At 37.4% G+C, this 14,406-nt stretch overlaps 2 protein-coding genes across 2 annotated transcripts; both read right to left on the bottom strand.

Moving 5' to 3' along the window:
• Positions 1-1,863: 1,863 nt before the first annotated feature.
• On the bottom strand, positions 1,864-4,992 carry LOC107748382 (ras-related and estrogen-regulated growth inhibitor-like protein). Its single transcript, XM_016563156.1, has 5 exons — positions 4,863-4,992; positions 3,814-3,862; positions 3,678-3,731; positions 3,511-3,587; positions 1,864-3,151 (listed from the first exon to the last, which is right to left on the bottom strand). The coding sequence occupies exons 1-5, from the start codon at positions 4,926-4,928 to the stop codon at positions 2,735-2,737; spliced, it is 663 nt and encodes a 220-aa protein (XP_016418642.1). The 5' UTR covers positions 4,929-4,992; the 3' UTR covers positions 1,864-2,734.
• A 2,755-nt stretch (positions 4,993-7,747) lies between these two features.
• Positions 7,748-13,265, bottom strand: thap7 (THAP domain containing 7). The gene is made up of 5 exons (XM_016563113.1): positions 13,169-13,265; positions 12,321-12,400; positions 11,680-11,835; positions 11,411-11,539; positions 7,748-9,398 (listed from the first exon to the last, which is right to left on the bottom strand). The coding sequence occupies exons 2-5, from the start codon at positions 12,398-12,400 to the stop codon at positions 7,871-7,873; spliced, it is 1,893 nt and encodes a 630-aa protein (XP_016418599.1). The 5' UTR covers positions 13,169-13,265; the 3' UTR covers positions 7,748-7,870.
• Positions 13,266-14,406: the final 1,141 nt, after the last annotated feature.

Here is a 14,406-nt window from a genome sequence, read left to right as displayed (position 1 = left end):
TAATTGACACAAAATGTTTTGACTAAGAAATACCATGGGTTACAAACATTTTTTGCCAGTTAAAATGTGATTGAGTATAAAACTAATAGTATCAGCATTATTTTACATAGTCACAATTCTAAGTATGTAAATTCCAGACATACCGGGATGGGGTGTTAAAGGTTTTAAAATCACAACAAAGTGATTTTTCATCTATTTTCTTCGGTCGCTGTGATTTTGCCAAGTAAGAAAACATCTTTTGTTGTTCCTTTGATCAACATAACTGTCCAAAAATATAGACTTAACCCAATCACTACCCCTAAACCTAACCCTACCCATAATTTATTCCTAAAATCAGAGGGAAATGATAGCTCATTAACAAGGGTGTAGAAGCACCTAACCCTGATTGTAAGCCTAAAACTGACATTTCCTGAAAAATTATCTCTCAATTCTGATTGGTTGATTGGAATGATGTTCCTGGATCAACAAGGATGTTGATTATATTGTTGATTATATGAACGGTTCACAATAAGATCTATAACATGCATTTACAGGTGAATTTTCATTTTGTGCCTCCTGAGTTGAACTCCCAATGTCTATGGCATTTACAGCCCTGGCATTTTATGCTTGAGGAAGGAAAATATGATTTCCTGAAACCTCTGCTGTAACCTTTTCTGATGAGATCATTAAATGTTAAAGATGGCATGGTTTCCTGAGAAAGACCCTTTTATTGTTGTCTCTGCCGGGAAAGCATGATAAAATATGCCAGAATATTCTGCCCCATGGCCCATCGTGAATATTCATGCGTATGCTTGTGTGTAAACGTTAGCGTACACACGATTGTGGGAGGAATCCAGGCTGTGTCACTGAGGCGTTCTGTGGACGGAGACACATCTGCGTCAGTGATGTCATTACTCGCTGACGAGGGTCATTGTGGTGCGCATAGCAACAGCTTTCACAGCCACAGACCGCTCCCCCGCAAAGCGCCCACTTGGCTGGAGGGGGAGCTGTCAGAAAGATCCAGCTGCCCCTTTCTCTTTCTCAGTCTGTTTCCTTTCTATTTCTTTCGTTTCTGTATCAAAATACTGAGGAATGAGATTTGATAGATAGCCATACTCTCATTTACTCTTATGCATTTTAGTATGAGTGCAAATAGCCAAGCAAAATGGTGCCGTTTTGCCTCCTCAAAGCATTTGAAATATGGAAAAGCTGCACAAGTATTGTACATGCTTTGCTTAAGGTTTCATATGTATGAGCCAATACGTTGGGCACAGTCTGGTATATATGATGCACATTTTCACTCATTGCACTCACAACGTATGTGTAGATCAGTCATATTTCTTGTAGGAACAGTAAAGTCATTTACAGACATCCCACATAACTGCCAGCAATGGGCTCTACATGTGATCTTATCCGCTCTGAACTCACTAATATGTGAATGAATGAACATGTGATGCTCAGGTGTCTGGACTTAGACACAACAGCTTTACTGCCATTAGAGAGGCCATGTAGGAAGTTCATTTGAACTTTTTTTAATCACAGGTCAATCTAGGTCAGCATTCCAGGATTTTTGCTTGCCATTTTTGTGAATACCAGTGAATCCTGTAACATCTGAAATGTGTGCACAGTTGCTGTTCATTCACTGAGCAAAACACCAATATCGTGAATTAATATATTAAAGGATGCAATTGCCAATGGTCTGAATAATGAACTATTAGTTGGGAACAACAAGGCCAATCCCAAAACTAAAACACGGGCAACCTGCAGATTCTAATGGCTGCATTTCTGCTATTAGTATTATTTTTATGCATTTGACAATGTATTGTTTGTCACATACTAAAGTGGCTCACTGGCCTTTTAGTACCTAAACAAGCAACAGAGAAATTAAAATCTTTCTCATGTTTTATTATAAAACAATATAAGCGTATGTTTTTACACTTGCAGTATATACAACAATCTTTGTTTGACAGTTTATATCACCAATGCATCAAATGAAACAGTTAGGACTTTAAAAACTTATTATTGTTGGCAAAGTTAAGGATCAACTAAGGCAAAAGTGGGCATCATTTTGAAATGCAACATTTTACCACATCAATTTATGAATGTAAAGAGAAAAAAAAAAGTTTTCAGCTTTTAGCACAACTTAGGGCAAAACAAATTAAATATGAATATTTTCACAAGGAAATGCTACATTGTTACAATATTCATGTATCACGCGTGCTAGAGGCCATAGTTTAGAATCAGTCTCATTTAATTGCATAGGGACTAAGAAGGATTGAGACACCAATTGCACTTATTAGCTACAGTAAAACGGATAGTAGTACAAAGAGAGAACTGACAGTTTACAACATACTGAAAAACAAGAGTGAGCAATGAGACACAGTACTGTTTTTATACTTAAATCTAATTTGAACATTCTTAGAACATTTAGGAATAAGGGGCCGTTCACATAGAACACGTTTCTGCATTGAAAAACAGAACTTGAAGTTGAAAAGTTGAACTGCTTTTAACTTGACTGGTGCCTTAGTAGCGATGCTCATGACATCAGATGTCAAAAAAAAAAACCCAGCGATGCAGTGGCCAAATATGTCCTTACAACAAATAAATACAGCACAGATGATTGTTATGTGAACAGCCTGTAAGATTGTAACCTTGCAAAAATCCAGTTGAGATCAATAATCAGTCTTTGTTCCAATATGGATTTCATAAAGGGCTTATCCCGGATTCTTCCACCGCTTTGAGGGGAAATGTGAAACTATTCAGTCCGCTTCCTTCCAAATACTGCTGACATGCTCCTCACGATACCTTTGAACCCTACAGGGCCCTTCTTGAGCGCCCTCGCCTCTCGGATGAGCTCAAACAGTTCGTGAAACACCATCAGCACACTGTGGTACGTCTCCGCAGCGGAAACCTCAAAAAACCCACAGTCTGCCGAGAGTGCCAACAGGCGGCCCTCTTCACTGGACACTGTGCGTCGGTGCTGGAGGTCTCTCTTATTCCCCACAATGATGATCTGAGCTGTGCTGGCCAGTTTTTGCTTGGCTTGTCGTATGCACTGCACTTGTTGCCGCACCACGTTGAAGCTGGCACGGTCACAGATGCTGTAAACAAGGATATAACCGTCCGCCCACTGCAGCTGTCTGTCGCTGATGTAACCCAACACCTCTCCATTCTGAAACAAGACATTTATACATTAGCCTACTTCTATTCACTTCTGACTAGCATGCATTTCAATTGTTGCTGGTCCAATACTAGCAACTATACAGTGAGGTACTAGTACTTATTAGTTGCTAGCAAATATCCCCAAATGTCATTAGTACGTAGTTTTCAAGAAATATATATATATATATATATATATATTTCCTAAGTACTAATTACAATTGTTTTTACTTTATAAAATTAATAACTTATCAATAGATAAGATGGATAGTAGTTCATTTTAAGCAATTAATGTTAAAATAGCTTGCCATACTGTCATGCAAAACACTTTTAATAATTATTTTATCTCGAAATGTGCAAAAAGATGCTTACCTGCGGGCAAAGTGAGTCCCATATGTTGAAACAAATATCACGGCCGTCGATCTTGTCAGTATGGCTATATATTGATTCTGTGAATGAAAATAAACCGTTAAGCAAAACGAAGGCTATTTTACTGCAAATCACAATGGAGATCAAGAGCAGCAAGTGATGATGTTTACCTATATCTCCATATTCTCCTATGAACCGCCTGGTTAGAAAGCGCACGGTGAGAGCTGTGAAGAAGAAGAGATTGTTAGTGCTCTAATTCAGACTAAATGCATAAAGACAACATGCAACATTTGCTGCAGAACTTACCAGACTTTCCAACGTTCTCAGCTCCAAGTAACAAAATGTTGGCCTCCACTTTCTGCTGGTTGCCTTCCATGGTTTTGCTGCTGTAGCGAAAAAACCCTCAGTCTGCCGAGAGTGCCAACAGGCGGCCCTCTTCACTGGACACTGTGCGTCGGTGCTGGAGGTCTCTCTTATTCCCCACAATGATGATCTGAGCTGTGCTGGCCAGTTTTTGCTTGGCTTGTCGTATGCACTGCACTTGTTGCCGCACCACGTTGAAGCTGGCACGGTCACAGATGCTGTAAACAAGGATATAACCGTCCGCCCACTGCAGCTGTCTGTCGCTGATGTAACCCAACACCTCTCCATTCTGAAACAAGACATTTATACATTAGCCTACTTCTATTCACTTCTGACTAGCATGCATTTCAATTGTTGCTGGTCCAATACTAGCAACTATACAGTGAGGTACTAGTACTTATTAGTTGCTAGCAAATATCCCCAAATGTCATTAGTACGTAGTTTTCAAGAAATATATATATATATATATTTCCTAAGTACTAATTACAATTGCTTTTACTTTATAAAATTAATAACTTATCAATAGATAAGATGGATAGTAGTTCATTTTAAGCAATTAATGTTAAAATAGCTTGCCATACTGTCATGCAAAACACTTTTAATAATTATTTTATCTCGAAATGTGCAAAAAGATGCTTACCTGCGGGCAAAGTGAGTCCCATATGTTGAAACAAATATCACGGCCGTCGATCTTGTCAGTATGGCTATATATTGATTCTGTGAATGAAAATAAACCGTTAAGCAAAACGAAGGCTATTTTACTGCAAATCACAATGGAGATCAAGAGCAGCAAGTGATGATGTTTACCTATATCTCCATATTCTCCTATGAACCGCCTGGTTAGAAAGCGCACGGTGAGAGCTGTGAAGAAGAAGAGATTGTTAGTGCTCTAATTCAGACTAAATGCATAAAGACAACATGCAACATTTGCTGCAGAACTTACCAGACTTTCCAACGTTCTCAGCTCCAAGTAACAAAATGTTGGCCTCCACTTTCTGCTGGTTGCCTTCCATGGTTTTGCTGCTGTAGCGAATGCGTGGTTTCACTTGAACAACCATTGGTGGGTAGTAAAGCCTGTTGGTTTGAGTGCCACAGTGAGCAGGTGTTGAACAGAGAAGCGCAGACAGAAAGCGCGTTTAAATAGGCTTGATATGTATGGGCGGGGCTTTCTCCAGTCTGACCAATCAGAGCGACGAGCGTCTGCTGTTTTTGAGCTGTAATTTACAGTATTTAAAAAAAAAATTTTTTTAGCGCACAGGAAAATGTTTTTATATTTATTTTTTACTTTTTAAGTTAAGTATTTAAAATGAACAAACGGTAAAAAAAAAATTTTTTTCAGAATGGTCCATTGGAAAATATATGGAATATTTGGATGAAGCGGTAGGCAAGTTCCTTAAAATGTCAACAATACAGTGTACATTAATTCACGATTATTATTATTATTACTACAACTCAGTGTGTATCACATTTCAGTAATGTTGTAATTGCTTGCTGCTGTGGCTCCTGCCAAGGCATGACACCAATTCAACTAAGGGCTATGAATTGCAAATGCCTCTAAATGACAAGTTGTATTTAGCAACTACTTACCACAACATTAAATTAGCAATTCAACACAGACCCATATAGCCCTTCTTGAGCTGTCATGGCAAATGCTTTTTCATGACAATACTGTAGTATTTCAATAATTGCAAAAGCCCATTGCCTTTCTGCTTTAAATTTGCATTCATTTTTTTCCTAAAATATACACCATGTTCTTCAGAACCTGCTCTAAACTTCACTGCTGTGTTCATACTATGCATAATGATATCGTTCTGCTGTAAACCGAGTCCATTTTCGACATCAACATACTCTATTAATTAATAAAGAGCGACGCCTCGTGGACGCATTTGACAATTTCTACTTCTTTTTATTAATTTAATTTAATTCATATGTTCTCAGAAAATGAATGGAAAATGAAACACATACCATCAACCATCAATTTTTTTTTAGGTTTTTAAAATGTATTTAAGTTTTAAATAAAATGTAACAAATTAAATAAAAAATGTATCCGTTCATATTTTAGGAGCAAGGAATGAAATCTTTTTCTCGCCTCTGTCGAGCTGCTCCCCCTGGTGGGGAATCAAGCACAGTTTAAAAATAGCGTAAACAGAACATTTGCATGAATTAAACAAGTAGACTAAATCTAAACTAATCTAAAATACAGGGTTGGTAAATACTGAAAGGGAGGTTTTTGAGATTTAATGAGAGGAAATTCACATTATGGTAATACGGGTCGTTATGGTAATATTGTCCATTGTAACATGTAAATCGACTTCGGTCACTTAAGGATTTGCGTGCAATATGCGCTTCTAGTCATAGACATGTTTTAACTCCTTTATTCAGCCAGAGCAGAGGAACATTATAGAGGTTCGCCTTCACAGAATCCGAAAGTAACAGAATCAAACTCCACATCCAATTACTCAGCTAAAAAAACCCTAAAATTATCATGGTGCACTCTAAAAAATGCTGGGTTAAATACAACCCAGTGCTGGGTAAAATAGGGACAAACCCAGCAATTGGGTTGTTTTGACCCAGCGGTTGGGTTACTTCCCAGAAGGTTGGGTTAAACATTTAACCCAACCGCTGGGTCAAAACAGCCCAGTTGCTGGGTTTGTCCCTATTTTACCCAGCACTGGGTTGTATTTAACCCAGCATTTTTTTAGAGTGTGGTGTCATCTGTTTGGAGCACTCAATACTATGTTTAATTGACATTTTCTGGAGTGCCCATGGTTGCCCCCTGCATCAGACCTTTTTCTTGCTTTCTTAATTAAAAGAACAAACTGAAGTTCAATAAAGTCAACATATATCTTCAAAATTTCTAAAACATTCACCTGAAATAAAGTCACCCTACTTTATATTCAAAATACTTTTCCCCACAAAATTCTTGCCCAAACATGATGTTTTAAATGTTTTTAAAGAAGTCTCTTATGTTCACCAAGGCTACATTTATTTGATGATGTTAGAATTTGAATGTATTTTAAATAGTATTTTATTCCTGTGATGCAAAGCTGAATTTTCAGCATCATTACTCAGTCACATGATCGTTCAGATTTGGTGAAACGTTATATATCTTATTATTATTTTCAGTGCTGACAACAGCTGTGCTGCTTTTTTTCTTTTTAAAATTAAAAAGAAAACTTTTTTTTCAGGATTTCTTTATGAATGGAAAGTTCAAAAGAAGAGCACAAATATATTGACTGTCACTTTTGATCAATTTAATGCATCCTTGCTGAAAAAAGAATTAATGCCTTAAAAAACATCTTACTGATCCCAAACATCTGAAGGCAGTGCATGGTATAAAAAGGAACTCAGCAGGGGAAGCCCATCAATCTCTGGCCTGGGACATATTTAAAACTATGTCCATATGTAAAACATTAACTAGTTCTATAATCTGTGCAAAAGTAGTCATGTTTTTATTTAAGAACTTATGTAATGTGTGTTATTGCAATTCTTTTAGTAAGACAACAAATTGGAAAGATAATGATTCAAATCTTTGGAGTCCTTCCTAAATAAACAAGGGAGTTAATATTTGTCTGTTCTTTATGAAAGGAACACTTAATCCTCATGGTTGAGGGAACAAACAGTTGCTTCAAAACCCACTACAGTAATCTGTCTTTGTGGGTATATAGACAGGGAAGAATAACAGAGTTTCTTGAATTCAAATTATTTACTGTGTAACTCAGGCATTTTTGAACACAGTCTAACTGCGATGTCAAATGATGCATTTATCTGTATTAGTGAATCCAATTTACTAAAAACTGCACATCCAAGCACATCTTAGTAACTGAAGAGTTTTATTGAATTATGGCTTTTCAATTGAAATACCAACATAATACATTTTAACCATGATTGGCCTTAATATGAAAATTATGCTGATGTCTTTGAAATATGCCAACTGAAGAGTCTGTGCATGATGAGTGGAGAATAAAAAATATTATTAAAATATGTCGTTTTGATCGGTTCAGTCAATAAACTCGCTGCTAAGCTGAAGCTGAAACCCCTCTAAATGTTCCTTCAGTCTCTCTCTGACATCTCCCCTGGGCCTCAGGTCAGACTGGTGTGTGAGCTGACCGTTTTCCCACCCCATAGCTGTTAATACAGTGGAATCGCACTTCACAGTCAGTCCATCCCTTTCTTCAGCGTCCTTTGACTGATATCTCTCCAATATCGCCAGAGGCTGCACAGTCTCAATCACAGTCTCAACATCGACCCTGTTCCTTTGCCTCGCTTCGGCAGGAACCGGCATCAATAGGACGTGATCATCAGTCTCTTCCTGTACCCAGAAGAACTGCTGTCCCTGCTCCATTTCCATGTCGCTCTTTTCCTTTGTGACGAGGTCAGGGAGAAGAAGTCCTTGCTGTGGCTGAAGCACTTGGATTTGCTGCAGCTGGAATGGCGCAGAAGTTTCCTGTAGTGTTGTCGAGTACTGAATAGGCCCAGGCGCAGTGTGCATGTCAGTCTGTGGATGCAGCAGAGCGAGTTGCTGGATTGCTTCTGCATTATTGTGGAGCTCGAGAGATGTTTCCTCCTCGGTGTTCAGTTGGTACGGTTGCAGTTCCATGGTGACCACCTGCATTGTGTCCTCGTTCTCCGCGCTCTCACAGTAATATAAATAGTAGCTTTGTTGCTCCACAGGTGCCACATCAGTCCTTGAGGTCTCCGACTTTAGTGCTTTGAGCACTTTGGCTTTCCTTTTGATTTCCTGGATTCTCTTAGGCTTATGTCTTGTGTGGGATCCTTGAACCTCATCAGGTCCTACAGTTGCTTCTTTGTATCCACTTACTTGGTTTCCTTCATTGTCTCTTCCGCAATAAAAGCAGCACCCTTCTTCTTCTTCCCCAGTGACTTTTCCCTTTGTCTGTGCTTGTCCGTTCCAGCCCTCAGCCAGAAGGTCTATTTCATCAGTTGCGCTCTCCTCCAATGCCTCAAGATTGCAACCTCTCTCCACTTTCGCCCCCTGTCCCTTTTGAGCAGCCCAGGTCGAAAACCTGCATCCTCGGGCCTCCTTTCCTTTCGCCCCATCTCGTGTGCGAAACAGGGTACTTCGGAGTCGGTTCTCTCTGAGGCGCAGTAACGCGTGGCGTAGGCGGTTCTCCCGCCGTCGGGCGGCACTCAGAAGACGCAGTGCTTTTTCTAAGCTGTCGATGGCTTTGTCGTAGCGCTTACGCCACACTAGAGGGCACAGCTGAGCATAGTTGTGCTCTTTCCGCAAGTAAAAGCCAGGAGGCGGGGGGAGACGCCTCATGTAGCAAGATGGAGAAGGTGGACGAGGAGGAGGTTGAGGAGAAGAGGGGTCAGGTTGTTGGTCATCTAGTGACGTCTCTTCAGAGGTTTGAGGAGCCTCAGATGAAGGCTGAGGAGGAGGCTGACCATGCTTGTCCTCCCCTTCACCTTTTTCACACTCATTCTCTGCTACTTTTTGCACCACAGTCTCATTGTTGAAGATCTCTTGGTTTTCTGAGTCTTCATTATTGGCGGAGTTCTTGACACTGAAAAGCATTGGTTTAAAATATGCACATTTATTATTTTAAACAGGTTTAAAACAACGGAGCGTGTGCAAGACATGCATTTGTGGTTAAAAAGTATATAAATTTTTATTAATTTTATTTTATTTTTTTTTAAAATGACCAATCGTTTTGCTAGATAAGACCCTTATTCCTCGGCTGGGATCGTGTAGAGCCCTTTGAAGCTGCACTGAAACGGCAATTTTGGACCTTCAACCCTTTGGCCACCATTTAAAAACCTTAATTTCTTTGTGACTGAAGACATTCAGTTACATACGCTAAAAAAAAAAACCCCACAAACTTTTATGCAAAAGTACACTTTAGCACACTTTTTAAAAAGAGTATTTATCTGGAAATAAACTACTAAATAGAATACAGTTAGATGTTACATTTAATTGCATGTTATTTGTAATGAAATAAAAATGTATTATAGTTTAAATACAATTAGCTCACCTCAAGAATGCTTTTTTGACTCATTTAAGTAGGACTTAAGTACATCTTTATAAGTAATTTCAATGACTTTGTCTTTGAAATATGGTTGAAGTGTACTGATGAATGTACTGACAAGCATTTATGGTAAACTTATAGATACTTGAATGCAATTTCTATTAACTCCTTCCCCACCAGCATTTTTGAAAAAAATTGCCAGCCACCGCGGGCATTTTTGATAATTTTCACAAAATTTTCATGGCCCCCAGAATATTTTGTTGTATGAATATCTGAATATGCAATACATCAAAATAAAGAACAGAGCTTCTACTTTAAATAATAATAATAAAATCCATTTTATTCTAGCTTCAAGCATTCTTTTTTCTTATCAACACTTGAATGTAGGCAAGTAAAAAAAAAAAAAATTAGCAAAAAGCTGAGAAAATCGCATTTTTATCAAAGACTACATCTGGATCATATTCAGTCACATGATCAAAGCATAGATGCTTATTAGTAGATCACTTCCATCAGCACCCTCAAAGCTTCACAATCCTATACCACTTCCTGGATTGACATTTCACTCGGTAACATTAGGCAGTTTTGATTTATATGCTATTCATTCTTGATGATTGCATTATTTTGCATATGCATCTGCTTACATATGATATCACTCGTTTCAGCATCTTCCTCGCCTGTGTATTTGATCGGGAGATTCTGGTCTCATTCAGAAGATGCGTAATAACAGCGCCCCTGAACGTATAACAGTGAAAACACAGAAAGCCGTAAAATCTCATCTTTGGTGGAGAACCAGTTAAAACAGGGGCGGAGCTGACCGCTTGGCCTCCCCACACACAACTGCACTTTTTGTCTTTTTTTTTTTTCCTTGACAAGAAATGCGTTTATTTAGACGCGGAACCGGCAACTAATAGAATGTTAAACATTCACCGTTTACTTTTTCAGAGTTAATTGATTATATAAAATTGAGTGAACTTTAAACTATGTAGTTATCTGCATGTCTCATCCATGAGTATGCAAGGATGAAGAACAAGCTTTTGGGGGTGTTGAGAACCAAGCTGACTGAGCAATAAAGCTATAGTGAGCCTCTTGATTAAAATACCTGGAGGTGAGGAATAATACAAAAATTGTCATATTCACTCAGTATTCACAACTATCTCAATTTATAAATAATATAAATATTTGAATATATCTGTAATTACACATTGTAACGACAAAGTTCCAGTTTAGTACATTTAAAATATATTAACATTAAATGTAATCTCAAATAACATTACAGTTAAAATCAAGTACATGTGCTTTAGTATAATAGTCAACACATACAAATAAGTGTACGTCTTTAAAGCACAACAAAAGATTAACACATAATGATATAAAATGTACTTTAAAGTAAAACTCTTAATTTGACATTATTACAAAGTGCACTTTTTTTGAAGGTGTGTTAGTCATGTTTCAGTTTGAAGTGCACACTGAATACAAGTGAGCACACTTCTTTTTTCACAAGAGAAAGCACACCAGAAAGAGGTGATTTTTTGCAGCTCTATGTGAAATACCTGATATGTTTGTCCACATTTCGAGGTCTGCCTCTCTGTTTTGTTGCACATTTCCCAGCAGTGCCTCTTTCGTGAGGCTGAATTTCAAATACAGTGGGAATCGCATCGTCCTTCAGTCTGCGATAGCCACTAAAAAAGGAGAAAATCTAAATTATTTATTTATTTGTACCTTCTAATATGCATTTCAAAAACAGAATTAAACCTAAACTGTTTTGGTCACTGCTTCAGTGATTCTGAAGGAAATGTTAAGCGTGTAATAATCTGCAGACCTGACACCGGAGAGTTCAAAGCTATCAGGGGTGAAGTGTTTAGAGCAGAAATAGATGAAACCACTCTGGGGGTCCCACTGTCCTTTTCCCTCAGGGCCTTTGCGACGAGAGTTGATAATCCAAGTTGTGCGTCGAGGGCTTCCCTTCTTTGGCAATCTGGAAAACATAATACACAATATTAACAAGTTAAGATGATTTAATTACCCCCTCAGCAACTACTGTTGCTTTTCATCACACAAAACAAGAATACTGACAATGTGCTGAGACCAATGCAAATGATTATAAACAAGTAGTTCAGTGAATTGGTCACCAGGAGGCAGATATTAATCATTGTAGTCTTGAGCTGACCAAAATGATACATTTTGATTCAGAGGGCATGGTAGAACACAAACTACCAGACTGTACACTGAATGTTGAGTCATTAAATAAACTTTTATATTACTATGAAAATGAGCTTCTTAATGCTTAATCCAAATGAATCCACCTAAACGTGTGGAAATCTGAACATGTGTATAGCCGTGGTTCTCATTTGGTGGGTCACGGGTCTATTCTGATTTAGGAGAAAGAAAAGGCTAAATGCAAATAATAAAATGCTGGTAATTAGTAAATGTGACTACTGATTTGGAAATATCTGTGTGCACCTGTGAAAAGTGATTCCAGATTTCCGAATGTCTTTTGTGTCACGTGACTTGCAGCCTACAGCAGAGCAGTGTCTTGGCATCTAGAGAAAAACAAAAAACAATTTTTAATCAGATTTGTCAAAAATAACACCACATGCGCACTACAGGGGTGGCTAACTTTTATCACACCCCCCATAGATGCTTTCTTTAATCACACAAATTCATCCCAGTACTTTTAATGATTTAAATGAGTTTAGTTTAATTAAAATGACATGTTATTATCACTTGTCAGTAAGATGCAGTTAAATGAAAATTGTAAAAATAAAATAACATAAACCAGAATAATAAAACAAAATAAAAAATGTATAGAAATACTGTATAATATACTAACATTGTAATAATGTTAAAAAATAACACCAACAGTAATAATAATAATTTTAATAAAGAACTTCTATAATACTAAAATTTATTCTGTATGTTGAGGAAACTTCAAGATATCTATCACATCGAGTAATTTATTTATTTTAGGTTTTGACAGACTGGTCCTCCAAACATGTTTTCCTGTGTTGATTTACGTAAAATTGCGTGCCGGATATTTACTGACAGTCCATATTATGGTAATTTTCTGTTTTTAGCGGTTTTTCAAACAGCCGATCGCACGTATCGATATGACTTGATCTCAGCTCACAGTGTCGTCTTTAGGTGACTACACATCAGGCTACTAAAACAGACGATACCTAAGGCGGGAAATAACAATCTGGTCATCTGAAACCGATATAAAACCAGGCTATTGAATAAAAAAGCGGGTTGCTTTTCTGGAAAAGAATATACAAGCGATTTCTCTTTTCAAAATCACCCTTAAAACTCACCACAAAGGCCTGCGACCTCACGAAGATGGCCGTCTTCTTCTTCCTAGGCGCTGTAGATTAGACCCGCCTTTCTGCAGCAGCCAATCACAACTGTGAATGACTGTGACGTAGTCATGGGAGAAACGAACCTTTTCGAAGCTTCGAATCAATTGAACCAATTGCTTCGCAAAACGATTCACTGTTTCGAAGCGCCCGAAACCTTAGTTTATTAGAAACAAGGCAAAAGGAAGGGGCTTACGAAACAGAAGTATATGATGTAAGGGAATATATGGGGTCAAGGTATGGAGAATATATGCACATTTTCACAGATGCCTCAAAGGATCCAAAAACGGGTCATGTGGGCGCTGCATTTGTAATACCGAAGTTAAAAGTGAATAAGAGCAGTAGAATATCAGATTGTTTATCAGTGTTTACTGGAGAAATGTTTGCAATAATTATGGCAATAAGGTGGATTAGTGAAGTTAAAATATCCAAGGCAGTAATATGTTCAGACTCAAGTTCAGCCATAATAAGTTTGAATCAGCAGAAGTCAGAAATAAGACAAGATATGATAATAGAGATTTTTCAAGAATTATATTCACTTAAGCAAAATAGTATAAAAGTTCAGTTTCTGTGGGTCCCGGCACATATTGGGTTGAGAGGTAATGAGGACCTACAATAATGTACAGTATTTGAAAAATAATGTGTTTTTTTAACATTAAAGCATGTCAACATATTCTGTTACACCAAATACACAAAATAATGATCTTTAAAATAGCATCATATGACCCCTTTAAAATATTAATAGAAATGTGGTTCATGCAACGCGTACACGCATTACAATACAACGAAATGATAAACACCACTGCATTTTCGTTTTCTTCAAAATATAAAACACAACCCTTTTCGTTTTCATTTAAAAAATATATTCAATTAAAAATATATTAAAAACAATATGTGGTTTAGGTAATATGTGCACATATACTCTGATTATCTTCACTGAATGTATAATAAAATGAAATATGACAAGCACAACTCTGCCTTTTTTGTTAAATGTCAGTTTTAATGAACAATAATAGCCATTATAAAAGTATAACTATAAAGTATAAGAGACTTATGTAATAGGAAATAAGACAAAAGCAAACAATAGCAATGTGTGCAACAAAGTCAGAGCTGTATTACCATTAATAAATAAATAATTTATAAAACATAACTTTGTGCTCAGCCAAAACGATATGACCTGGAAGAAATAATAGATT

This window comes from Sinocyclocheilus rhinocerous, unplaced genomic scaffold, assembly GCF_001515625.1.
Source record: "Sinocyclocheilus rhinocerous isolate Xijiao unplaced genomic scaffold, SAMN03320098_v1.1 scaffold1281, whole genome shotgun sequence".
Classification (NCBI taxonomy): Eukaryota; Metazoa; Chordata; class Actinopteri; order Cypriniformes; family Cyprinidae; genus Sinocyclocheilus; species Sinocyclocheilus rhinocerous.
Note: the sequence above shows the minus strand (reverse complement) of the source record. Positions and strands in the feature narration are given on the sequence as shown.

Coding starts and splice junctions, on each gene's coding strand:
- LOC107748382 (XM_016563156.1), bottom strand. CDS start 4,928: ATGGTTGTTCAAGTGAAACCACGCATTCGCTACAGCAGCAAAACCATG. Junction 3,588..3,677: donor AGGAGAATATGGAGATATAG/GTAAACATCATC, acceptor TTTCATTCACAG/AATCAATATATAGCCATACT. Junction 3,152..3,510: donor GGGACTCACTTTGCCCGCAG/GTAAGCATCTTT, acceptor GTCTTGTTTCAG/AATGGAGAGGTGTTGGGTTA.
- thap7 (XM_016563113.1), bottom strand. CDS start 12,400: ATGCCAAGACACTGCTCTGCTGTAGGCTGCAAGTCACGTGACACAAAA. Junction 11,540..11,679: donor TTTGAACTCTCCGGTGTCAG/GTCTGCAGATTA, acceptor CTCCTTTTTTAG/TGGCTATCGCAGACTGAAGG. Junction 9,399..11,410: donor AATGTGGACAAACATATCAG/GTATTTCACATA, acceptor AATGCTTTTCAG/TGTCAAGAACTCCGCCAATA.